The sequence below is a fragment of the Triticum aestivum genome, chromosome 1B (genome assembly GCF_018294505.1).
Source record: "Triticum aestivum cultivar Chinese Spring chromosome 1B, IWGSC CS RefSeq v2.1, whole genome shotgun sequence".
Classification (NCBI taxonomy): domain Eukaryota; kingdom Viridiplantae; phylum Streptophyta; class Magnoliopsida; order Poales; family Poaceae; genus Triticum; species Triticum aestivum.
The window spans coordinates 684708453-684736349 of NC_057795.1; the positions used below are offsets into that span (position 1 = coordinate 684708453).

The window sequence follows — 27897 nt, forward strand, 5'->3', positions numbered from 1 at the left end:
ATCTATGCAGAATTTTCTACCCAGTCTTCATTAATAAATGTTCATATACCTCACATATTTATGTTAATTTTCTATTAAAATCCTTAATAAATGTCCATATACTAAGAGCATATATGTATGCAGATTTTCTCAAGTCCTCCTTAATATATGCTTACTAGAAATCCATCTATATAAAGCCAGACAAAAATAAGCATGCATGCATGCAGATCTCCAACCAAATGAACGGCTGATACATGTACGTGACCTGCGCATGAAAGAATCTTTTTTCTCGTATATCTATTTCTTAGTTTTTGAACCACCCCTAGTTGCATGTCACATCCACAGCCGTGCAACTAAATTGTTTTTATATTAAAAGAGCATTGCTGCACCGTTGCGTGCATGTCAACCGCGTCCAACTAAATGTTTTTCCCCCTGAATATATTAACTCAAATTTATTTATTTTGCGGGGCAAAAGTTTCATTCATCAAGCAAGATCAAGGTCTTGCTTACAAAAGCTCAGGCACACCATTTGGGCCTGATCTGAGCCACACCACGGTGGACTCTTCAAGGCATCTCCCACCGCAATCCACAAAAAAGCTCCTGCATCCATCCGTGGACAGGGGATCAGTCTACGGACATGGATACCGGAGACAGTCATTCAATACTACCCTCGTACATTTTGACAGCAAGTCAAACCAACCGGACGAAATTCATGTAAATAAATGCGGATTTCATGCGAACTCGACCGGATTTCATACAAACATGTCAGATTTCATACAAACCGGACACAAACGGTTTCATTTTGGAAATATTTTAACAAAAAAGTTAAAACTATGTGCACGTATGGTCGCGCAGATCTCCACTCGCATGACATGGATACACTACACTAGTCTATGACCGGCCTTGGCGGATCCCTTCGTCACCGCATTGCCGGGAGTCCCTGAGACATTCTTCCCCCGTATCTTCCCTATGTCCAGCTGCGCCGCTTATCGGAGTGTGGCGAAGAGGGTGCTTCAGCCGGTGGGGAAGGGTGCTTCCGTGGACGCCCAGGCCAGGGTGGTCTAAGATAAAAAAAGAAACCAGGCACGTCACCGATGTACAAGCAGGCGACGTGCTGGTGGTGGCCGTCCTGGTGGTGGCAAGCGGCGGCGGCCTTCCGTGTTCTTCTTTCCCTCGAAGTTGCTAGTGAACATGGACGCGGATGCGCTGGCCACCGACTCGTGGATCTCCTCCGCGCACCCACCTTCTTTCTCTGTCTAGATGGCACGACTACACGCACCTCGACAGCGGATGGCGCGGTCGCAGTCACTGGAGGGGCAGTGCGACGCAACATCGTGCATGCCCGTGCCGCCGTGCTCCCCTTTGTGCCGGCCTGGAGCAACTCATCACTCCTCCGCGAGCTGGCTTGGAGCAACGAGTTGCTGAACCACGCACTGGATTGGGGCGGCAACTTGCTCCGGCGGCCTAGGCTCGGGAGGTGGAGCAGCGAGCTGCCTCGCTCGTATCCGTGGGGCTTGGCGGGCCACCATGCCGGCTTTTATATATGTTGGAGAACTCCTCTTCCTACCCGTCGGATGCCATCGAAATGATGAAGAAAATGGTGAAGGAGGGGGGGGGGGGCGTGATTCTTGCCCGGCGCATATGCCATCGTTTAAATAGAGGACGGACGGGAGGAGCTCGGCCAGCGTGACGTTTAATGCCGGCCCGCTCCTAAATGAATGTATGGCCGGAGTAGGTTTCTTGACTTCCACGCAGAGGTAATGGAAGTGTATGAATGCGGCGAGGAGGCGTGTTTAGTCAAGCGTGCAGTAGACGTGCCCTCGGCCGGTGCGCCGCTTCAATAGCGGAGGCAGCGAGCCATTGCGTCCATCCTAAGCTGTCTTCAATGCGAAGGTACTGATTGCACAGTCCATATTAAAATGTCTAAAAGAATTATATAACGGAGGAAGTATATGACAGTCTCGTGGTGATCACGCAGTACGTACCGCAAAAGGATCCATCCACAGAGTTTTACCCATGCACCTCTAGGCAAGGCAGCTGCCACTTTGCACTGATCAGTTGTTGTGCATTATCATTTGGTACTGATTGCTGCAACAAGTCAGCATCAATAACTTGCTTTCCTTTCACTGGATCGGATCTGCATTTGGGTGGAGGCGGATACCGATCGACATTCTAGCTGAGGAGGAAGCTACGGGTGGCGTCCACCGCCGGCGCAGCTTTGTCGTGGACCAACTCGTTTCGCATGATCGTGTGTTGGGAGGCAGTACTAGCAGTTTGTGTGACCTCAGTGGGCTTTGTTCCTTTTTGTTTAGTTTTGAACTCTCCTCCTTTTCGTCATGATCGTGTGGAGGAACAGTCAGGACATGTATAATGGTTGCATATGGATAGAAATGCTCCATGATAAAAAGCAGTTTGAGACATCTACATTTTTTTTTCTCCAATGCAAACTATCACTAGTGGCCCTCATTAAGAAATATAAAATAAAAACTCCAGTACATATGCATCTCTACTTTTCACTTCAACCTTTCCAACTTTTGACATCAGACCACAATTTTTCTCTTCAAGCACCCGCCTTCTGCATAGGATCCCGCTTACCTATCCGAACCTATTTTATCTGATATCCGATCCTACATGGCATGCGAGGCATCACCCTGAGGCTATGCATTGTACATGCCTAGTGATGTGACTCGCGGTTTGCCTGGCAATCTTGTCCTCATCTCTTGGGTACGGCGATGTGATGTGACGTCCTGGTCTCTTTTGCCTGCGTCACTAGCTAGTTTCTTCACTTGTGCCGGTGCCGGTGCCGGCCGTGTGTATCGTTGTCTTCATATGCGCTCACAATCCGCAAAAGAGCGACGCGTCGCCCAGACGTGACCGACACACAGTAGCGGATCTAGGGGTGGGGTGGTGGGGTGGGGGCATGGCCCTCACAAATAATTTACAGAACCTTTTTTACTAATGCATTCATATGTATATTCAATATTTTTATTAACTATTTGTAATGTGTTTTGACAAAAAACGGCTATCCTTTGTAGTGTTACCTCCACATTGGTCAAATTTTAGATCCGGCCACTGCCGACGCGACGACCGGTTTACCATTCATCGAAAAATGCAAGTGCCACGTTCGCATATGCATCACCCGACGGTTTTAGTAGGAAAGCGACAAGGCTGGCTACCATCGCTTGCATGCTCTACCTTGCGATTAATCACTGCGGATATGAGAGATGTGGCCTAATTATTGCACATCTAACATTCACTAAAAGGAAGACAACCTTGCCTTTGGATCATTTCATTGGTTTAGTCACTTATTGCACATTGTTTTACCAAGCGATTTCCAATGTGGATGTGTATCCTCTCCCTTGCTTCAGGATTCATGCCTCAATCCAATGATCCAGGGGACGTTCGCTCGCAACCTCCATGAATCTGACATCGATTCCACATTGTTTCCAAAAGGAAATCAGGAACAACCACAACAAAAGGTGTTTCCCCTCTCTCGTCTCCCACCTCTAGGTTTGTCGCATAAGCATTGTCACCAGACCCCCTTGCCTTTGGCTGCCTTTCTGGCATCAGCGAGGTAAGGTAACCCCTGTTTGGGGGTTGGCCGTGTTTGGGCCGCCCTAGCTCTGGCTAGGGTCCATTTTACGTGTCTTGTCGGTGACGGCTAGGTGATGGCATCATCGGCATCACAAAATGAGTTTACCCAGTCAATCCTCGTTTTGGCGATGCCAGTCGACGGTGGTGGAGGGTGTATGGAGCTTTGGTGATGGTCATGATCATTTAACAAACATGAAATCCTTGATCTGAACCGCAATGGCTAGCTGGAACCAGTGGCGGAGACAGGGGGGCTAGTATCACTGATATAGGCTGAACCGCAATGGCCGGAACTAGGAGCATCTCCAGCCATCCCCCAAGAAGCCCCTAGGGGCATTTTTTACCCTCGACGATTAAAAAACGCTCCACTCATGCCCCCCAAAGCCTTGTTTTTTGCCGAATTTGAGTAAAATTGACCCCGGCGATCCCACCCCAAACCTACCCCCCGGGGAGCAGCTGGGGACGCCGGCGCTATCTTTTTGCCTCATGTGGCCCACCTGCAGCCACATCTCCTCCCCACCTTCTCTCCCCCCGTTGCTTTCTCCTTGCAGCACAACCCCCACCTTCTCTCTCCCCGTCCACTTCTCTCTCCCCGTTCGCTTCTCTGCACTCCGGCCCGTGTCCCGCCTCCGCCGTCATGCCTCGCCGGCCGGCTTCTCTCTCTCGTTTCCTCCTCCAAAATATCACCGCGCCAGCAGTGCCCAGACCCCGCGCTTGGCCTATGGCCAGCTAGCGACCCCCACCTCACCTTCGTTTCCCTCACAGCTGCTATGCCCCAGGCACCCATCTCGTCCTCCTAGCGCCGCCGCTACACCTAGGGCGGAACAATGCTCGTGCTCGATCCCCTTCACCAACTACCCATCGCTGCACCAACGCCCAGGCCGCACGGTCCGCTACGACCGTGCGCATGCTCCTCCTGCCAGCGCCTCTCCCATGCACCCGAGCACCGGTACCCATGCACGCTATCCTTTGCCCATGTCTGCTCAACCACCATCTCCGGCCGCGCGCTTGCGGCCCCCGTCGCTGCTTTCCAGCGCCTCCGTGCGTCACCTGGGTCCCCAACACCAAGTGGGTGCCCCGCTCCCGCCTTCAACGCACGCGCTCGCTCCCGCGCCTGGCCAGCGGGGAGCACGTCCGCCCGCGGGCCGGCCGCTCCGTCGCGCCGTCCCCTCCGCGGCATCCCGTTGTCCATGCATCGCTTCTGCCCGACGCCCCCGTGCGCTGCTCCTTTCTCATGCGTGGGCACACGCTGTCTCGACCTCCAGCTCGCCGTCCCCGCGACCTCCGCCTCCTCCTCAGCCGGCGCCGTCGTGCTCGCCGAGGCGCGCAAGCGCACCACCGCCCGTCTCCTCGCGCTTCTCCGCAGGGCGCGCGCCGAGGAGGTTGTCAACGCCGCTGATGGCGAGGAAGACATTGCTCGTGGGGGGCACAACGAGTGGGAAATTTTGCCCCCCCTCCCCTAGGCCAAAAATTTCGTCTTCAGCCCCCAAGTGCCAAAAAATTTGCCTCCTTGGGGGGGGGGGGGGAGGGGGCAAACGAGTGGAGATGCTCTAAGGGCAAAATTTCATGAAGTGAACCAAGTGGCTAAAACTAAGGGAAAACGTTTGTCAAGAGTTAAGTGTGCTTCGTAATTCTAACAAAATGGCTGAAACAAAGGCCAAGATGACGTCAACATTTCTCATCTTCTTACCTCCTTGGAATAAGCTAAAACCTCCTTCTTGCTTCCACTTTTGCTCTTTTTGTAACGATGTACTTCCTCTGTCTCTTTTGCTTTCTAGCTTTTGAAAAATGGAGAAAAGATGAAGTGGTTCTTATATAGGGTCACTTGAAATATGGCTCATTGGTAGTGTCAGTCACCTCCCAGATGTTTCGTCGTGAGTTTCCGACATTTCCCGGATTCCAGTGTAACTTCCGGATGTAAGAAGATGCGCCAGTCACCTTCTTGCTCCTACTCTCGCTTGACAATAGAGGCTCTGTTGCCAACCGAGAGTAGGAGCCGGAAGTAGCATTGTGCTTCAGAGGCTCCCGAAAGTTGCTCCTGGAACTTACAGCGGTAACTTCCGGCAAGTGTCTAGATAAGTTTGATTGTGTCATGATGAATTCTTTGGCTATAGGATGGCTTACTGTGTGTGACATATGATCAATGTTTTAAATAGAGGGATATGGAAAATAACGGTGGACCTCCAAATCAGCTATAACGGAGCTATAGCGGGTTATAGCAGGCTATGGTAGGCTATAGCGGGCTATTTATGAAGATGACCATTTAGTGGCACCCTACTGAAAAAGTTATAGCGGGCTATAGCGGAGCTATAGCCGGCTGTTTAAAACTATGCATATGATGTGTATATTTTACACACAAGTGAACCGAATTATTAGCATTTCTTGGTACATGCTGAATAACAAAAGAAAAAACGATGAGGCTAGTACTTCAATTTCTACAAGTACAGGTGCTACAAGAGAGCGCGAGAAATGTCACGAATCCCAGAGATTTACCACATCTAAGCACTCAACTTCCATAACCACTCGCGAAAGACCACGGAGCTTCGCGAAGATCACCCCATCTCTCATAGCTAAAGCTTATGCAATAGGTGGATCAGTGATATCGAGGTACGGCTTGCTCCAGGAAGCGATGAATGTAGTAGGAGTTCTTGTCAATCCTCTTGCTCCACTCTTGTTCAACGCTTGAGACGTTCGCATCCATATTGATTTTAACATAGTCATGCTCAGGCGTCCGCCTACCAATAGTCAGGGTTTGTTCCAACTGGAGCTCCAGCAATGCTAAAGTCTTTATGATACGCCTCCCCATCTCAGCCGGCCCCAGTGGTTTCCGTAGCAAGTACTCCCTCCGTTCGGAATTACTTGTCGCAGAAATGGATGTATCTAGACGTATTTTAGTTCTAGATACATCCATTTTCAAGACAAGTAATTTTGAACGGAGGGAGTAAAAGCGTAGGAAAGTGCATGTCGAGGTGACGGCTCATGTCATGCTACCATCCGGTAGGAAGGCCGTGGACGATAGATGGTAGTAAAGCGGGTAGTGTGCGCCATGTGACATGTTCGATTAATTAGCTCACAAAAGTTATACTCACATCACATCACAGCAGGAGTTCAACACGGATTCAACACATGCGAGGAAGTGTTATTTACAGACTGTGTCAACCAGTAGCGGAGCTAGCCGAAAATCACTGAGAACGAAACACAAATCATCAGTGTTTGACAGGAAAGGGGGGCAAATTATATTAAAAAATAATAATCTAAGTGTTCCTTCAATTTTTTTCCTTTAGGAATTGATCCAAGGCGGGGGGGGGGGGGGGGGGGGGGGGGGCAGCGCCCCCCGCCTCATGCATCACATCAGGAGTTCTCATGGTCTCTCTCTATTGTACGTCGCAATGGCAAACACGGACTCGCCGACAGCGGCGTTATGTAGGACCAAGCGCCTCCTCCTCCTACGAAGACGAAGAGGCGGCAAAGATGGCGGCCGTGGAGAAGCAACTAGCGGAGCTGCCACTAGCGCCGCACCACGATCCGCACCTTACCAGGTAACCCACCTTGCACCCCACCTCATCTCTTCCATCCCTTCGACGGTAGCCCATGATAGTGTCGTTCCTCACCGAGACCCCCGCATGCGTGCCCTAACCCAAGCTGGCAACGCGCGCCTCGGCCAGGGGGTTGCCGCGCTCTAGCACCCTCCTCTAGCTTACTGCTCTGCCCGGCCCTAGGCGACGGGCTGCAGGGTGTAGATGGCCCGCTGTGGTGCGGCACCCCGCCCTCGGGCCTGGCGGCGTCGGGTCAACTGCTAGTGTGAGCTGGCGGAGAAGGGACAGGCAGGGGGGCGAGCATTTGGTTGGGTGGGGAAGAAGGGGGGCGTGGTGGCGCCGTCGGTTGCTGTCGTCGGAGCTCGTGGTGCTGGCATCCAAGGCGGAGGCGGCTGGTCATGACTCATGAGACCGTGAGAGCACGGCGCCGGGCAAGAGAGACAGAACAGTGACAGAGAGTGCCTTTTTTTCTTGTGAAGCTAGAAAGAGAGTGCTTTCTTGTCCTAGGCTTTTGCGCCCAACAGTATAATTATTATTTTCGAGAAACTGCAACCAGTATAATTATAACTTCTTGTTATAATCAATTATCTTTGTTGTTTTCTGCAGGCAGCCATAATTAATATGGGAACGTCGCCGCCAACGTAAGCTGAACACATACCGCAACAACATTACATTATGTGTTGGAAATGCTAAGATAATGGGTGTCATGTAGCTCGACCTACATATCAACCACATTCTTATATTGTGTGTTGGACATGCATAGTATATACGTAAGACATAATGTTTGACTTGTGTAATTAATTCCCAGATGTTTCTCTGCAAACAATTGGACAGTCGGATATTATCTATACATGACGTAGCGGTGTGGCATGCCGGGAGGCCGAGGACGGACCTCAACTTCCTGGAGATCGAGACCTAGGCGGATGCGGAGTTGCTCGTGATGGGGGGCATTCGTATGGAAGAGATCAAGACGAAGAAGAAGAAGAGGCCCGACAATGTCGTTAGTCCCGGCAATAGCGACGAGGCGGCGATGGCGATGTTTGCGCGTGAGCATCCGGAGTATGTGCAGGCCGAGTAGGAGTTCTTCTAGAAGCGCGATGCCGAGCATAAGAAGAAGACCCTCAACGGTGATCCCCGTCGAGTCCTCGGAGGAGGACTGGGGTGACTCGGAGGAGGAGGACAATGGGTACGACGACCTGGACAAGGATGAGTTCTGGGAGCAGTTCAGGAGCTCCGATGAGGAGTAGTTTCATCTTTGAGTAGTAGTCGTTGGAGTAGTAGTTTGATGGATGTAGTAGTTTGAGCTAGTAGTACTCCTTCAAATTAGAATTATGTTTAACAGTGTTTTAATTGGAACCATATTTAATTATGTTTGAAATGAAGTAGTATTCGAAGTTTCTAGTTTTTTGCATCTCTATTTTGCATCACCTATTGGAGTTGCACTTTTACATCTTCGTTTTGCATCATCTGTTGGAGTTGGCTTTTTTTTGAGATGCAAAAGGCACTTTTTAGAGATGTAAATTTTTACTGTTTTACATATCTAAATGTGCATCTTCTATTAAAGATGCTCTAAGAAGTTCATCTCCTCTATCTTATTTATCTTAACATGCAGCCTATCCACCTCATCACATATGTCTTGCCTGCTCCTGCCTCTGTGCTCCCATCGGTGCTCCGCATCGTTCCTTTTGCATCCTACAGTTCCATCAGTTTCACTCTCTCCCATCATCCTTTTTTACTGCCAAAAGATAAATCAAGAATACCCATTTTTTACTTCTCCCATCCGTAATACACGCACATCATTGAAACCTCCTTTCTCAATACATCCAGGAATTACGCGTCCATGGACTGGACTCCGTTCGCAGTAGCCATGCCGATGTCGACGTCGTCGGCTAAACTCCGGCAAACGCTCCAAGCGGCAAAGACCTTCTCGATGTTGGTCTGCAGCTTTGCACCTACCGTGAGCATGGCCGAGCCGACTCCAAACCCCATGTCGCCGAGAACCGCCTCTCGCGCCCACACGATGAGCTCGCCGTGCTCTTGCCGCCGGCTCTTGCGAACTCGTCGTGCTCTTGCGGCCGACTTGTTGTGTTCCGGATCGCCGGCAAGCACCTGGCCTGCTCGAGTACGCATGTAGCACTCGCCGGATTCTGGCCGCCCTCTGCCGTCGGCGCCACTGCCGCCTCATCGACGATTGTCGGCGCCAGCGTTGCCGCTCCATCCGCCTCAACGCTCCAGCCGCGCTGCCGATGCTGATAGTTGCGAGGATGACAACTACTTCGGCGCCGGGTCCAGCCGCGCTATACACGGGATACATGTAACAGAAGGAAAGCAATATTGATTGTCTGTAATTTATTTTCACAGTTGGAAGAGCAAAAAATACTGGAAGTCCCGTCCTCACCCCCCCCCCCCCCCCCCTCCATTTAAAAAACCATGCAAGCCATTCACATCATCAAGCGCATGCAATTAATCAACTTTCTACTTTCCATCATATGCACGTCCTCCACATTATCAAGCGGCCATGCAACCATTCAACTTTCCACTTTCTACCACATGCAAGTCCTCCACATCATCTTTTTAGAACATAAAAAGCCCTCCTTGTCATTATTTATTTTTCAACATTAAACAATTGAACTTGAATATCACAGGACAATATAACATGCACCCACTCTCTGTTTACCTCTAGGTTGAATGTGATGTGTTACTATTCTCATATGTTCTAATATTTAGTTTTTATAACTTCATTGCGAAAAAACTCTGTGGCAACAAAGTGCCCACACGCTCCAGATTAGCTATTTATAATGCGTCAGCCCATTAGTTTACAAGCTTCTGAAAGTTTTCGGCCGGGTGTCTTCTCCTTTTCTTTCCGTTTCTATTTTTTTTTGTCGGGCTTTGTTCGATTTTTTGTTTGTATTTTTTGTTTTTTGTTTCTTTCTCCTTTTTACCTTTTTTGTTTCTACTCTTATTTTCAAATGCATAAAATTTGTAAACTCAAGAACAACCGTTGAATTTTTTCAAGTGCGCGAACAATTTTAAAATTCATTTATTTTTTTCAAATTCATGATTTTTTTCAAATGATTGAATTTTTGTAAATTCATGAACCTCTTTCAAATTAATGAATGTTTTTCAAATTTGTGAGCTTTTCAAATTCAAGAATATTTTCAATATAATCTTTTTAAAATATATGAACCTTTAAAATTTTTGTCCATTTTTCAAACTCGTGAATTTTTTGAATTCATGAACAATTTTTTAAATTGGTGCATCACAAACATTTTTGGATCCATGAACTTTTCAGAATTTACGAAGATTTTCAGAAACCGTGAAATTTTTCACATCCATAAGAAAATTGTAGCCTAATTCTTTTTTCTAAACTATCAGGTGGGTTTAATTTGTCACACGAGTGACCAAGTAGGCATATCGCCACCATTGTACATCTTGTTTATTCCTTTCTAGCCAGTTTCATTAGTTGGTAGAAAACAATATGTGTTTGCCTAAAAAAACAATATGTGTTTAGCCGTTCATGCGTGGAGGGCAAGGAAAACAAGGGCCCTGGCCCTTTTTATTGTGTGTTCCTGTGAAATCAGTGGGAATCTTTTTCTAAATACTCAAACAATTGTTCAAGGTACATGAATAAATTTTTTTGAATATGCTTTGTAAGAAAAAAAAGATGAAAAACTTTACGTATTTTAATGGGCCACGCTATACCTGGCCATGGGAAGCCCGGCCCGGCCCGGCCCGGCGCTGCCCCCAGGCCGGGCTCGGGCCTAAATTTTGAGCCCAAAGGTCGGGCCGGGCCAGGCCCAGACCCATCGTTTTTGTGTTTTTCTGAAGGTCGGGCCGGGCCGGTTCGGAGCCCGACGGGCTTTTATGTGTTTGGGCCGGGCTCGGGCCCAGAAAACAAGGCCCAATGGCCGGGCCCGGGCCTGGGTTTTTTGCGTCGGGCTTGGCTAGGCCTGACCCGAAGCCCGGCCCGGCCCGAGGTATGGCCAGGTATGGGCCACGCCGATTGCGGCCATTTAAGCCGGGCCGTGAGAGCGAGGCCAGGCCATCGACTAGCCTTACTTTTCGAAGCCCATTAGCCCTCCTCCCACGCCGCCGCCGCTATTCCGTCGACTCCATTGCATTGCTGCCAGATGGAACCAACGTTCCGTTCCCAAAAGAAAGTTTTCATGCTGGCGCATGCAGCAGCCAGCTACTGCTATTGCCATGCATGCATGCATCAGTTTTGCTCCCTTCATTTCTAAATATAAGACGTTGGAGGAGTTGAACATCTTATATTTCGTAGCGGAGTGAGTAGTAGGAAGTTTAATTAGCTTTTTTTTGAGCTGCAGGTAGTTTAATCAGCTGTCGAGTGGGTTTTGTATAGGCAAATAAATTAGCCTTCTTGGTTTTTTTTTGAAGTGAATTAGGGTCTTTATTAAAACTCAATGATGTTCGGGATGCAAACGGTGTCTGGTAAGAACTCTAGCCACACATGACGGCAAACTAGCAGCAAAAATGTTGCCTTAATTAAAGAATGAGCTTCGAAATTACATTCCCTATGCTCAGATTAGAAAGGGACATCTATGAACTCACTACTCTTGTGCTTGATTTCAGATAACACTGTTGCATAAATTGTCGCTGCCCCTTTGTTGATGTTTGTTAATTATGACCTCTAGGCAGTTTGACCCAATCACTAGCCGTTGGATATTGAGATCCATAGCCAACGCAAGTGCTTCATTGCATGCATGCGCCTCCGGAGATGCAGCGTCCACCAATCCATCAAAGACAATTGCTGAAGCACCCAAAAAACAATCAGTGTTGTCCCTGCAGACAAGTGTTGTTGCACTGCGATCCCCTTGGCGCGATAGACCACCATCCACATTGAATTCCGCCACTGTACCTCCTGGAGGTAACCATCTACGCACACGCTGAGCTGATCGAGCGGGGCCATTTGATTGACGTGTGGTAGCAATTTCTAGGTCTTCAAGAAATTTATTAATGAAGCACCATGTTGAGATTGTTAGATGGGCCCAAGGCCCACCCTATATTTCAACTTTGCTTGGCTGGCATTCAGTTTTGTTTCTTCTTCGATCAGGTGGGTTGTTTCCATGATGTGGCCCAATCTATGTCCAAACAATTGTCTGAAAAAAGGGACCTCCTATTGCGCGCCTTCTGCTCCGCGTGCACTTAGAAACAGAGATGCTAACCACACCACCAGCTAAATGCCGGTGGTTCTTGATGGCGCGAACATTTTTAAGAAGAGAAACGTAGACGCACTATTAATTTCGAAATATACTGTAGAGTTTAGTTTTTTCATTTATTTGAAAACATGTACACATATTACAAATGAAGTTCATGATCACCCAAAAAAAGTTCGCATGTTCAAAAATAGTTCACCAAAAACGAAAAAGTTCATGTATTCATAATAAAGTTCACAAACTCAAAAGAAGTTCATCGATTTTCAAAAAATGTTCATCAAACAAAGAAAGTAGTTCATTGATTTGAATAAAAAAGTTCATCTAATTTGGAAAAAAGTTCATCGATTTGAAAAAAGTTCATCAGATTTGGAAGAAGTTTATCAATTTTGAAAAAAAGTTCATTGTTTTGATGAAAAGTTCATCGATTTTGAGAAAATTTACTTTTTTTTGAAAAAAGTTCATAAATTCGAAAAATAAGTTCATCAATTTTGAAAAAGGTTCACGAGTTTCAAAAAAATCAGTTCATGGATTTCGAAAGACGAGTTCATCCACTTGAAGAAACCAATTACGAATTTGGAAAAAACAAAGAAGAAAAGGATAGAGAGAAAAAAGGACAAAGAGGAAGGAAGAAATGGATGTAAACGTGTATCTTATCACAGCTGGTGAGGTGGTCGGATTGGTTACCCCTGAAGTTTTCTTTAGAATTTCAAAAACAGAAAAAAGTGTAATATGAGCCGGCCCGTGAGTAGCTGCTGCAGGCGCCGGTTAGCAAAAACTATATAAACCGGCGCCTGCAGCGCCAAATAGGAATTGCCCTGAAAAAATATCTATCTCCAAAAAAACTCCTCACAAAAAGTCTATCTTAAAAAAAAAATTCTTCAATCATTTTTCCAATCTTGGGGGCGGTGCCCCCCCCCCCCCCCCCCTCACTTCAACTATGTATAGATCCGCCATTGGCATATCAAGCAATTATCGAACACCTAACTCCAGTGGCGCTCCTTGTATCAACTAATTAGCAATGCCTGGGATCTTTATTTATTTATAAGATACCTGAGTATATATATTTGACTTATTTATATACCTGAGTATATATATCAAGCAACTGTACCATATATATTTGACTTATTTATTTAAGATACCTGAGTATATATATTTGACTTATTTATTTACTTACTAAAATATTTATTTTTGAAGTACAGAAAACACTATACCTATTTGCACTTTCACCCCTGCAATTACATCATCTGTGCTCATTGTCACTACCGTCGTAGCACCATCGCACCTCTAGCCGCAAGAAGTTGTAGTTCTGGACGCATGAGGTTGCAACTTCGCTGCCCACCTCGACTCTGCTACTAGCTTTCTACATCCACCTTGACCTTGGCCTTAGCGCTCTCTCTCTCTCTCTCTCTCTCTCTCTCTCTCTCTCTCTCTCTCTCTCTCTCTCTCTCTCTCTCTCTCTCTCTCTCTCTCTCTCTCTCTCTCCAGTACATCGCCATGGCACACGCCGACTCACCAATGGAGGGTCATGACCTTCTCCCGCGGGAATCCCTTCCTCCTCCTCCGCCGCCGAATCCATGGGACGCGGTCGGCCTCGCCTTCGCCGTGGTTGGGCTGGCGGCGGTCATCGTGTTTCTCGTTCTCGGTTCAGTCTACTTCCTGTGGACTCTGCTAAACCACCGGAAACGCAAGGAGGACGACAACGACGAAGAGGCGACCGTGGGGCAGCAGCTGGCAGAGCTGCCGCCGGCGCCGCGCCACGATCCACACCTCGCTAGGTAAGTTGTAACCGACCCTGCACCCCACCTCCTTTTCGTCCCTCCCGTCGATGGTAGCCCTTGAATTTCTCCACCGTACCTCCCGGAGGTAACCATCTACACACACGCTGAGCTGGTCGAGCATTGGGGCCATTTGGTTGACGTGTGGTAGCGATTTCTAGGTTTTCAAAAATCTGTTGATGAAGAACCATGTTGAAATTGTTAGATGGGCCCAAGGCCCACCCTATATTTCAACTTTGCTTGGCTGGCATTCAGTTTGTTTCTTCTTCGATCAGGTGGGCTGTTTCCATGATATGGCCCAATCTATCTCCAAACAAACTTAAAAAAAATTCTTCAATCATTTTTCCAACCTTAGGGGCAGCGCCCCCCTCCCCCCACTTAAACTATGTATAGATCCACCATTGGCATATCAAGCAACTATCGAACACCTAGCTCGAGTGGCGCTGATTGTCATCCTCATCCTGGGTTCCCTGTACTTCGTGGTGACGCTCATCTGTCACCGGAAGGGCGACGACGAGTAGGCAGCTACAAAGGCGACTGGTGGTGTAGCAACGGTTGGCAGAGCTGCCCCCGACGCCTCGGCACGACCCGCGCCTCACAAGGTACACACTCTTCATTGGCTAGCACGGTACACTTAGGGTCGTTAGTATTATGCCCCCCCCCCCCCATTACCTTCCTCATCTGCAAATTGAGCAACGCAAGCTGGTTCTGTTGTGCGTTGAATGCTATCAAATGACAATGCTCATATTTTGCCTCATGCCTCATTGTAGGGATATGAAATTGAGATGCCCACTATAAATAAATCATACAAAGCTAACATTTTTCTTCAATGAAATTGTTGTTAGACCAGAAATGTTTGAACCCAGCATTAGCAGCAAGCATCTGTTATTCGCACTATCTCTTCTTTGTTCCGTTATGCTTTTGCAAAATTTCTTTGCTCATTTATTACTCTATGGTTTTGTAGGGTTTACTTATTGCAAATATTTCTTGCTAGTTGGATTATGGTAAGTCTTCTCGTAATCTTCATCGGGTGCATAAGCGGTATGTAGCTCAGGAACTACATAGTCTTTAGAGCAAGAAATTCCCATGTTCTTAATTGTGCAACAAAACCGACATATGCTCCCAATACTAGATCCCCATATGGGTATTTTCCAATTAATTTGTTTTAAAAGCAACATTGATGTAAGATGAGGCAACTTCAATGTAGGCGTAGAAGCAACTTCCTTGCACTGTGTATAGTAGTGGGTTCACATATAATTTGGAATTTTCCTACCGTGACTATTAAATTGTCTGCCGGTGATGCTTAGTTATCGGTAATTAGTTTTCTGCAAGACTGTAAAAGTTGCTTATAAGTGATGCTTAGTTGTCTTCTATGTTTACTAGTAGCCAACCATGACTGAAAAGTGGTGTAGCATTGCTAATTAGTTGCCTACAATAATGTTAAAGTTGTTATCATCGTTGCATAGTTGCCCTCCTCTGACTTAAGTTGTATACAATACTACTCCCTCCGTTTCCAAATACAAGTCTTTTAAGAAATTTCACTATAGAGTACATATGGAGTAAAATGAATGAAACATATACTCTAAAAGGCATATATATATATATATATATATACATCCGAATATAGTCTCTATATTGAAAGCTCTTAAAAGACTTATATTTAAGGGACGAAGGGAGTATAAAACTACATATATCCCTACTAATAAAGGAAGGTGATATCCTTGGCCCATCATGAGATTTTGAGGAAAAGCCCCTGACGATTTTAGAAATCAACCCATAGTCTTTCGTTTGCATCGTCTGTTGTGCTTGTCGATTGACTGGGCCTTAGCCTGGGCATGCGTTGCTGAGTTCGTCGCTCGCTGGGCTTGTACTACAAAAGCCAATGTAGCTAGGCCTTCACATGTGTCCAGCGACGTCGTCGTTTCATGTCACATGTATATACTCTCAAAATGAAAAAATAGCGAGCGGGCTTGAACTGTGATGGCGAGGTAATAGCCTGACTCAAGAACCAACCCATCCAACTAGTAATTTTTTTGCAAAAAAAGACAAGAAGGTATGAGAGCAACTAAGTAACGAGCGCTCCTTTGGGAGCCTCGCAATGATCAACGCCACTAGACGCGCTGTCAGCCATTCGCCACGTGTCGCGCTCTGGATGCTCCCTCCGAATTTTGTTTCTTTTTGCACGCGTTTTCGGCTTTTTAAATGTTTTTTTCGATGTTTTGGTTTTCCACCGTTCTTCCCTAGTTTTTTGACCAAAAAACTTTTTTTGCATTTTTTTTGTACAAAAACGCGTTTTTTTCTTTCAAGAGAGGCACGGTTTTGCTTCCGCAAGAGTCACGCCCGTGCCTCTCGAAAACGGAAAAAGAAACGCGTTTTCTTTTTTTTCTTTCGCGAGAGTAGCGGTTTTGCTTCCGTGAGAGGCACGGTTGTGCTTTCGCGAGAGTCACGGTCGTGCCTCTCGGAAATGAAAAAAATGCATTTTTTGTTTTTTTTTCCTTTCACGAGTCACGGTTTTGCTTCCGCGAGAGGCACGGTCTTGCTTTTGCAAGAGTCACGGCCGTGCCTCCTCGGAAACGATTCTTTTGTGAGAGTCACGGTTTTGCCTCCGCGAGAGGCACGGTTGTGATTTCGTCAGAGGCACGGGCGTTTTTCTTTTGAAAAGGGAAAAAACCCGTGCTCCCGGTTCAGTTTTTTGTCCGGTTTTTTCGTGAAAAAAAAGTTATCAACATGGGATCTAGTTTTGAAGATCTCGATGCGAGCAATCCAATGGCAAAAGCGATTCAAGATTTGAACGCACGGTTTAAGAGATAAAACATTTTAAATAAACGGATCTATGAAAAAAAGAAAAATTCCCCGGTTGCGACAAGTGGCGCACATGCAGCGCGCCACTTGTCGCAACTGGGAAAGTTGGAGTAATCTTCGCAACGAGTACTCTTTAACTAGTGATTTCGAGAAGGTAGCCTCTCATCGGTGAAGCGAGTTTCTCCGCACAAAAAGAAACTTGGGTTCCATCCTGTATGTGATGCTGTGATGAATCCGGTGAACAATTTCCTATACTACACGGAGGTGGCCGCGGGATCAATAGGTTTTCCTATACTATTGACGATGCAAACGCGAAGCGGGATCGATAGGTTTTAATATGTGTGAACTTTTTTATGACAAAAACTAAATTTAAATTATATTATTATTAAATTGATTATCATATACTCATTTTAAATATATATTTGAATTATTTATTTAGTATACCTGAGTATATATATTTGACTTGTTTATTTACTTACTAAGATATTTATTTTTGAAGTACAAAAAACACTATACCTATTTTCATGGGCCGCAGCGATTGCGTCTACTTGGGCCGCATAATTTCGAGTGATGCCAGGCTACCGCTCGGTAAGCGACCAGCCTTTCTTTCCGAAGCCCATTAGCCCTTCTCTCCCCACGCCGCCGCCGCTATTCCGTCGACTCCATTGCTGCCGCCCGCCGGAGCCGCCACTTTTATACTCCGCCGCGAGCTCTCCCATGGCCACGGCCACGGCCACGGCAACTGCTCCGCTCATCCTATCCCATCCCTGAAGCGAATCCAGCGCAGTGCGGACAACGAGGAAAGGGAGTCACATGGCGGCCACGGCGGCCGAGGAGCCCCGACGGGACGTCGACGGCGAGCTGAGGTGGGTGTTCCCTGCTTCCTCCCCATCTGCCCCTTACTCCTACCGCATCTCTAGTTCTCACTCTCCGCCTCGCTCCCCACCCAGCGGCGCGCCCGCCGTCGGGCTCGACCCCGGCCCAGGGTCGCGTGACGCGGCGCCGGCCCCCGAACCCACGGCGATGCCATCGCCGGCGGAGGGGTCCTCGTCGATGAAAAAGCTGGGGAAGCTCTTCAGGCTCACCGAAGTGCACCTCTGGTAATCGATCCCCTCGCCCATCTCCGACCCTCCTCGTTCAGCTCAGAGATTCTTTTCCCCCTTACACAGCTCGTTTCCTCTCTGCAGGGATGATTTTTATGTGAAGCCTCACGATTGGCGTGCTGCTGAGACGGCTGGTTCCAATGTAAGAAGATTCCAGCCTCTTTCATCTTGCTTTAGCTCTTGAATGATTATGAGGCTTGTGCTTGGTCGTCACCTCAGTTGCTTTAGCTCTTGGAAAATGTTGCTTCTTCTGTAGCCCGTCGAGCAGCCTATTAGTTTTACAAAGACTATTTGACAAACAGAAAATGTGATTTACATCTTACCTTCAGAGATAATAGTCCCAATTGTGCCACTGTTCTTGGTGGCATGAGCTTCAGTCAGAGTTCTGTTGTGAAGAACAGAACAGCCAGGGAACAATCGGCATGCCAACTAGCGTATATCACACAAATTTGCAGAGGAAATAGGCCCAACACTAGCCCCCCTACAAGGCTATAACTACAATGTCGGAAACTGACCTACCTGGACATGGAAAAGGGTTCGGTTCTGCTTGACGAGATACTGATATAATACATTTCAAGTGTACTTGAACTAACATTGGCATGCTAGTAAAATGTTGCATCCATGCTTGGCACTTGTTGAAGATATCACTTCCTTCTACCAGCATGTTTTATTGCACTAGCATCATGTTTCAAAAGAATAGCTCGTGCGGTTGAACTAGCTACGTCATGGTTTACGATTTTACTTCCTGAGCAAGACCGTCAAATCAGTATACTGCATATGCCAACATCATTTTATTGAGATCACTTGAAAAATTTAATGGTGAATACACGTTACATGATGCATTGAGTTGAAATGTCGCTAATGTTTTGTCTCCTTTTTGGGGTTTTTTGGGGGTGCGGGAGAAGGGGGGTAAATACAGCAAGTTAAATATTTATCTTCCTTGCAGATTATGCTAGTTGATGTTGTTTTTTGTTTCATGGTCTTCATTCTCCAATTTGTGTTTCAGCCTTCTGTACAAGCAATTTGAAAAACCTTCAACTTTGCAGGGATCTCAAACAGCTAAAACCCGCAACAAAGCAGCCAAACAGACAGATGAAGGTGCAATTTGCTTTCCTGTAATCCAATGAGTTTTTTTTTCTTCTGACATTCGTAAACACCCTACTTGCAGCATTGGCTCATATCATAACTCACTGTCCCCGCACAGACAGCACATAAAAAATCATACGAACAAATCATTACAGATTGTTATTCTTCTTTTGCTGCAAGTACCCACCAATTTCTTCTGATATACTATCTGTTGTTTCTTGATATCAATAGACCATTCATTTGTTGAAGATATGGAGTTGGCTAGTCTCATGGGTTCTTTGGGGCTTCCTGTCTCATTCAGCACAAGGAAAGAGGTAAGTGCCCAAAACAGCATGTACTGTTCTGCTGCTGGTTAATCTGTACCCTAAGCCCTTACGTGTTACAGAAAAAGAAGACACCTGCCAAGGGTAAGCATCAAGGACGACAAGCACCATATGAAGCGGCAAGTACTCCAATGGATGATAATGTAAGGATATGCACACATTCTGAAGAACTGGAACAAGTTCAGGAGTCGATGGATTGCATGGAGCAAACAAACTCATGCGTTTCATCTAGGGCTGCTGCGGGTTACAGTGAAGTCTACCATGGTGATGTTGACAAGACGCTTGGTGAAGACAGTATTAATCAGTGTGAACCAAATGGTAACATGAGCAGTCCAGTAAAATCAGGCTCTCCTGTTCAAGAAAATCAAGCTGCGGACAGTTCTATGCAGTTGAACGAAGTGATGCTGGGGCAACATTCTGTTGATGATGAATCTATAATGTCCTGTGATGAACTTTGTCATGAAGAAAAATCATCTGAAAGAGAAGATAAAATATCTGGGGAGACTCCACCCACGTCCCATGATAATAATGATCCATGTCCAGCAGAACCATCTCCTGTTAATAATCATGTTGAAAACTCTGGCTCTGGTTTTTACTATGAATGCGGAGATTGGCAGGTTCTTTGGGATCAGTTCTATAGTCAGTATTACTATTACAACATCCAGACACAGGAATCTACATGGGATCCCCCTCAAGGATTGGAGGATTTTGTATCATATTGTAGCACATATTCATCTCAAGGGATAGATGAACAAGTATCACAATTGACAAGCACACTTGTGGAAGAACACAATAAAATCAATGCAGAGCTTGACAAATCATCTGGAGTCTTATCCTGTGTCAAGCATTATATCTCACAACCTGATGAAGATGCTGTACAATATGGAGCTAACGCGAGCCCACGTGACAATGGAGAAACAACATTTGGTAAGATGTGTGTTCCATTTTATGTGATCCGCAAGAGATTTATTATTTTGCATTGATGCCAGAGGACATTGCTTACTGTGTTGATACAGTACAAGTCCTTATGCTGACAGTTCACAAAATAAACTCAATAACTAATATCCTTATCCATCACATTAATTATTTTTATCTAGACATTTCTTTCTCATAGCTGTATATTCTATCCTTACCCATAATTACTATTTTGTTTAATGATATCAAGCATTCTTATCTGGCAGATCAGGCTGGTGACAACAGCCATCTAGATGAGCAGAGGCATGATCTTTACAATGAAGCACAAAGTTTATCAGACATTACTGATAAAGAGTCGATATATCCAAGGTGTGCCTGATTATACTAATTGTTATTCCCTTGCTTCCTCGACATATAGATGGTTTTCATCAACATCTCATCTCTATGTAGTGCGATAGCTACCATCAATGAAGTACAAGATGCTGAAAATATGCAGAATGATAGTTCAGTGGCTGAACTGTTAGAAGTGAACCAGGAAGCTACCACCACCAAAAAGAAAAAGAGAGTAAGGATATCTCAATCGTGTAAGATCATATTACTCAGTTAGAGCTCCCTAGGAGTTGTTCGTGCTATTTTCTTCACATGATATCGTTGACTGGCAGATTTCTTCATTTTCTGGGAGGGTGGTGTCAATATGCAGCTTGTTGCTGACCTACATCTTTTGTACTTCTTCTATTTATGTATATAAGGTAACTAACTATTTGTTTCATTCCACAGCTCATTCATGTCAGGACTTGGCAGAAAACATTTCCAATGACATCGCCAAGTATTGGAATCAGCGGTACTCGCTTTTCTCCCTTTTTGATAGTGGTATAAAGATGGATGAAGAGGGGTGGTTTTCAGTAACGCCAGAGCCCATTGCAAAGCATCATGCATCTCGTGTTGGTGCGGGCACATTGATTGACTGTTTCACAGGAGTAGGTGGAAATACCATCCAGTTTGCCACAAAGTAAGTCACTGCCATCGTGTTATTATATCTTCTGTTAGTGATAATGAATGATATGTTATGATGAACCCTTACTTTTCTGTAGCTCCTTTTTTTTTTCCTTTGCTTGATGATAGTGGTTGCTGGTAACCTTGAGTATTATGTATCTTCTTTGCTTCAACGGCATGCTTGGTCGAGAATGAATGACAGTAGAAACTGTGTTTGTGTGCTCATCTAGCTTATACCGAGGTATTTGTGTCTTGTAAAATGACATTGTATCAAAATGATGGCTTCTAAGATGTTTTACCAGTATTTAGGGTTATAACTGACTTTCTTAGCATGCATATGGTTGAAGGTGATATCAGGTGGACTTTCTTATTTCTTCTACAGTACTCAAACTGTAGATTTCCATGTACCTGACATCTTTTTTCCTTCTCCAGGTGTAAGCATGTTGTTGCTGTTGACATTGACCCGCAGAAGATTGATTGTGCACAGCATAATGCAACTGTTTATGGAGTAAATGATCATATAGACTTCATTATAGGAGATTTTATCCATATAGCACCTCATCTGAAGGTATGTATGCCTTATACCTTCAAATTATCACGCCTTTAGGTTTCTGCGCATGTCATTCCGTACAGCTGCATATCTTTCATAGCTGCCAGTGAGAACACATTTGTTTGACCATTTTCGTTCACTGTAACTATTAGGTAGGGTACCGATATTTTGCCATTAGAAGTCCAACAAGAGGAAGTTTTTGTTGTAACCGTTTTTGGAATCATAGGGCATAGCCTCGGTTTCAGTTTATTAGAAAATGCACCAATTATAAGCATTCAAGTTCAGTCCCAAAACATAATCATAGATGACTGCCACTGCCATAATGATAACTTCCTTCTTAATGTAAACAAGTTTAAAGCATCGACATGCTTAGTTGTTAACCAAACGTTAAGGCGAGAGAAATTAGCTAGCAGCAGTGCTAAGAGATGTGACAGAAGGGGCTAAGATCAGGAAGCTTCACACCACCGCTAAGCTAAAGAAATTACCTTCTTATTGCCATGACACTCTTATCGCTCTACAAGTTGGTCTGTATGCTTTTGTGAAAAGTTGATGTGTGCAGGGAGAAACTGTCTTCATGTCACCTCCATGGGGTGGACCGGACTATGCAAAAGTAGATGTTTATGACATCAAAACCATGCTCAAGCCTTGTGATGGGTGAGCTCCTTGGTTCAGAATATTGCTTGTTTCCTTGCTGTGCTCGCATATGTTCACATGCCCTAGTCAAACTTTTCAGGTACCATCTCTTCAAAGTTGCCACGGCGATCGCTTCGAGAGTAGTCATGTTCCTTCCTCGCAACAGCGACCTAGACCAGCTGGCGGACATGTGCTTGTCGGTCGATCCTCCATGGGCTGTTGAGGTATGTACATTTGTTGTGATCTTTGTCATGTTGGCTTGACATCACCGCAGTGTAGCGTTGGCAATGCCTCTAGACCAATGTCATAGTGGGCCCTTCTGTTCTGGCAGGTGGAGAAGAATTACCTCAACGGGAAGCTGAAAGCCATAACAGCCTACTTTGAGGAACAGGGCAGCGTAGACGAAAACTGCATTTTTCGTGAACAACGCCGATGATACTCCATGCATCCGAAATCCAAGTATTCTGCTGGATGGAAGATTCTGTGCCGGTGTTTGGTACCCTTGGGCAGCAGTGCATACCACTGAATTCAATGGATGATTGGTCGATTCGCCGAGAAACTTAGTATCATGGATCCTTAATGCTTCTGCTGTGCCGAGCTTTGGATGATGACGATACTGTCATGCTGAAGAAGTATCTGGATCGTGTAGTTACTTGTATGTGGTTTAGTTTGTACCGGTGCAAATTTGGGTAGCCCTGAATCATGGGCAGTATTTTCCACCGCTTATACATGGTTTCACCATCAACTGCTGATTGTAGTTAGATGACAGAGGAAGGCTGGGATTATATTTTTTTATGGAACAAACTGGGTAAAAGAAAAAGGAAATTTCCTTTATAAACATGAATTTTGGGATCATCTATTATCCAAATAAATGCACCACTAATTAGTAACTTCATTATTTCACAAAGGCATTTCAAGGCTTGCTCTCCATTATCTTTGCTCTTGTTCCCTACCTCCTTTAATATCCGCACCTCCGAACGGGCAATTGTCGGCTTGTTGGAATTTTTTTTGACATAGGTTTCCAAGAGCAGTTGAAAACGTTGTACTTACATTCATAATTTGGAAACACATCCTGCTATTATTCGTCTTTCAACAGTACCAGTATTCCTATTTGATTGGAAAGAGAGGAATCAAATCAGCCAAACATGAATAGCAGCACTACAAATAGAAGCCAACAAACTCCACCAGGTTTTGACAGTACCAGTACTCTTATTCACATATGTGTACATACTCCTCCATGAGAATGCTGTCCAAAAAAGGGGCAGACATTCACAAACACCAGCCAATTCTCCGCGGGAAACTTCATCAACAACGCCTTCACGTTGCGCGCTAACCGTTATTGTCGCCGGATCCTTGTTCTCAGGGAAGAGGGGTCTTCAGCCACCTTCAGCGACTTCTTCCAGCCTCTGCCCGATGACGTAGCGCTCATCCCTGATCGAATCATGGAGTTTCGCGCACAGCAGCTTGGAGATATAGCAGAGCGCGCAAGGGCCGAGGGTGCCCAGCCACGCGAAGCGGTAGACTGCTGAGTTCGTGGCGGCAGAGTAGCCGAATCTTGGGAAGACGCCCTTGGCAAGCACATAAGGAATGCACAGAGCAGGGAGCAGCCTCGTGGCGATAGGCACGAATAGTTCTCGGAGGAAAAATCGCAGCCGTACCTTCCCCGAACGAGAACCCGCAGCGAACCGAAGGATCTTTGGACTCCACCTTTCATCGATGAAATGGGCAAGGAAAGGTGTGTCCCTAGTCTCATGGGCCTGCAAGGCAAAAACCAGGCCACTTGAAAAAGTTTGCAATGTTGGACCTAACTATAAGCTACTCACAATAGTTTACCCAAAAGTGTGGCAAATAGAAATAGCGATAATTAATCCGTAGGAGACAAGCAAATATAGGGATTACATGAGTTTAATAGTGGGCATAATGTATAAAAACTGAACTCCGGGATGAGATGTGACTTTTAACATAATAATTTGGAGGTGTTTTCTTTTTGGTACTTGCTTTAGCAGTGGGGTTTCCACAACCAGTGCAATTTGAGTGCAATGTACGTACCAAATTAGTCCCTATCTGATTATATTAAAAAATCTCAATTTTTTTCATTTTAAGTTTGGTATAATGAGAGGACGGAAAGCAACAAGAGAAGTTGCGACTCACCAGCATCACCCAGATTCTCAGAGATCGAAATCCCAGGAACCAAGTGTAGAAAAGCGAAACTTCATCATCAGGCCCAGCGGGTGATGGTATTAGCAATAAATCAACCAGTGACCCGATCAAGAAAGGAACGATGCCCGACTGAGAGCAGAAAACACAAAGTTCTTTGGCCATAGCATGAAATAGATTAAAGAAAAATACAAAGGAAACCGCCGCAATTAAAGTTGCTCACCCATAAGAACACAATCAGAGATTGGCTCAAATTTCGAAGGTGCGTTCTCCCTTTAGTCATGTAGGCAAATGCATCTCTAGAGCACCAATAGCAGTTACTACGACGCCAAATCCAACAACCAAAGCAGGCAGATCTAAGACAAAATATCATCAACAAGTAAGCCAAACATGATAAAACGAAAATATTTCCATCCAAAGATTTCTCTGAAGAATCATTACCATTGGATTTCAATCCAGCTGCTACTGGCAGCCGGGTGATGGCAAACAAGGCACGCCCAATTGATATTGGAAAAATAAGCAAAGCCAAATTGAATATCACACCAGTCAACCATGCAAGCACCACATTAGTGGCAACCGAATACCGACTTATCTTCTTCACTAGCAACACAGTATAATTTGGCATATAAGTTTCGTCGATGAGAAACCTCAGAAGAAGAACACGAGAAAGTGAATCGCCAACTTTTCGTGGTGCTTGCCAAAATGATAAGCTCTCAGCAGGCCAACTGCAGTAGCAACGATCACACGGATTAAAATAAGGTGTTGACTGGCCAATACATCAGTCAGATGAAACTAAATTGAATGCTTACGTGAGATTTAATGGGAACAATTCTGGTGCCAAACGATCAGCAATCTGAACAGGAACAAAAATAACCGCAGCCATATAGAGAATGCCATGCAGAAGATGATGAGGCTTGTTGAAATAAAATTTGTAGAATGGTTCGTCGATGTTAATATCATAGTCGAAAGTGGGAATGGCAACTCCTGGCCTGAATATCTACTCATAACAAAAATACAGCGCCCATTATACCCCTGAATCATATATATACTCCATATACTTTTGACATGGTGATAGTATGACAAATACCTTGTGAAGAAGTGTGGACCATAGGCCGTGTAGATACAAAAATTCGAATCCAATAAGACAATGAAGAGCAGTTGAAGCAAAAGATGAAGCAAACATAAGTTCCAACCTTTGAGACATTGTTGCACCCAACATTTTTGAAGTGCAGATATCGAGCGACCAGCCAAAGAAGAGCGGGTATATTATAAGTCCGTGCAGGGCATTAAGACAAAAACTGGCAACACTGGTAAAACATGTGATCCCTGTGAGGAATATACCAGACAGACTTGTAATGAAAGCTGCGATCACAAGGCGCTTCCCCCTCAAGTATTGGCCAAAAATGTACAGCCCGGCATAAATTACACCCACAGAAATGATAAACCCGTATCCAGTTAGAAGGACGGAAGCTGTCGAAGTGTAGGAGTTGAATTCACCCGCATTGCAAGAATCGGAACACGATATGCACCATAGGACGATCCTTCCCAAAGAGAATGGGAGAAACACCAAAACACAAGCAAGGGCCAGGTCGAACATCACCACCTGGTTAGACAAGAATTAATACTGTTACAGCTTGCGCAAACAAGTAGAAAACCAAGCATACGAAATTTGATGTGTTCATTCGTATTATTTTACTATATAACATGGCACAGTAGTTTTCTCATGTGACCTTAATTTTAGTTTTGCTACTAATTATCTGGACACCTCTAGCTATAGGATGATAAACTTTGAATTGGAGCCATGCATATTGAACCGTAACCAACTCTGAACAAACAAGAAACCATGACAATGTGTGCTAAATGCTGCTCCAATCCCCAAAACAGATCTGCATCAATTGGTGTTTTACTACAATATAAGGACCTATAATGATCTTATCATTCGCCGTATATAGCATAAAAGAGGCAGCAGATAGAGGACATTGGTTGAGAAGCACCGATCGAGCATACCACCAAGAACGCCTCGACGGCAAATAGCGCAAGTATTTGCGAGCCATCAAATCCTCCAAACCCCTGGCGCCGAGCATCCAGGCGTGCAACCCAGTGCGAAAATGGAGCTACAGCAAACGGCACATACTCATGTGCAAATGCGACCCAGAGCGCGAACAAACCGAGGGCGGAGGCGGTAGAGAGGCGGAGTGAGAGCAGGTAGTGTGCTTCATCAAAGGACCTAGCAAGCGCGAGGCGCCATGACCAGAGGGTCCCGATGTGAATGGTGAATTCCGGCACGACGCAGGCAGCGAAGATGAGTGGGAGCAGCAGACCAGTGAGCTTGTCCGGCAAGCCCACTATGAACTCAGAAATGGGCAGCCTCGCAGGTGCGTTCCTGGCGTAGAGAAGTTGGGTGGAGATGCCGCGGTTGCACACCTGAAATGGTTCGAGACGGTCGAGCACATCAATATAATTAGCATCACACCGAAATGGAACACGAAAAGGATTAAGCGCAAAATACAACAACATCAATATGACAAGAACGTATTCGGTGAGGAACCATGGTCGTAGCAATCTGCGACGCTCGGCACGCAGTAATTAGGGTTGAAATTAGTTGTAAATAAGATGTGTCTATATACACAATGAGACTGAATGAAAAGAAAAGGGAAACGACTAAGCTCGCTCCAAACACCGCGATCGACAAGGTGATCTTAATCGCGGCGGATGTGATGCTGAGAACTTGTTACATTGCAAGAATATGACGAGAGTGTTAAAAAATGTACTATTAATCACACTGCAAAAGGGGTACATTTTTCACTTCCCTAAGGAATCACATCACATAGACATAGGCATAGACATGTAGTGATAAATGGGACGACTGAAATTAGCAGCAACATGGATGCAGAGAGAGAGAGAGAGGGGGGAAACCCTAGGCGGCAGGTACCTCGCAGCGGGGTTTTTCCGCGGGTGGCGATCCACCGGAGCTGGCAGTCGTCGTGGACGAACCTGATGCTGCCGCGGCAGGCGCAGGGGCGGCGCAGGGGGCGGCCCGGCCCGGCGGGGAGGCGGCAGATGCGGCACTGATCCGCCAACTCCTCTTCCTCGTCTCCGAAGTCTTCTTCCGCGGAGAACATCGCCTCGTCCTCGCCTCCGGTGGCCGCCATTGCCGTTGGTGTCTCGTCTCGAGCGCCGCGACGGCGAGAGTGAGTGACACTGGGCCGTTCTTGCGATTCACCATGTAGAAGAAAGCACCTTTGTTTGACAGCTAGGGCCGGCCCAAGACGACTCT

The 27897-nt window shown here is 45.9% G+C and overlaps 1 protein-coding gene and 1 pseudogene across 1 annotated transcript; one reads left to right on the plus strand and one right to left on the minus strand.

Annotated features, from left to right (window-relative positions):
- The first annotated feature begins 17462 nt into the window (after positions 1-17462).
- LOC123149185 (trimethylguanosine synthase) lies at positions 17463-23318 on the plus strand. The gene is made up of 13 exons (XM_044568744.1): positions 17463-17726; positions 17811-17960; positions 18048-18105; positions 19010-19061; positions 19281-19363; positions 19435-20299; positions 20554-20656; positions 20738-20871; positions 21065-21296; positions 21713-21848; positions 22390-22484; positions 22564-22687; positions 22795-23318. The coding sequence occupies exons 1-13, from the start codon at positions 17674-17676 to the stop codon at positions 22897-22899; spliced, it is 2190 nt and encodes a 729-aa protein (XP_044424679.1). The 5' UTR covers positions 17463-17673; the 3' UTR covers positions 22900-23318.
- Positions 23319-23763: 445 nt separating this feature from the next.
- On the minus strand, positions 23764-27825 carry LOC123100904 (probable E3 ubiquitin ligase SUD1; annotated as a pseudogene).
- Between the last annotated feature and the right edge of the window lie 72 nt (positions 27826-27897).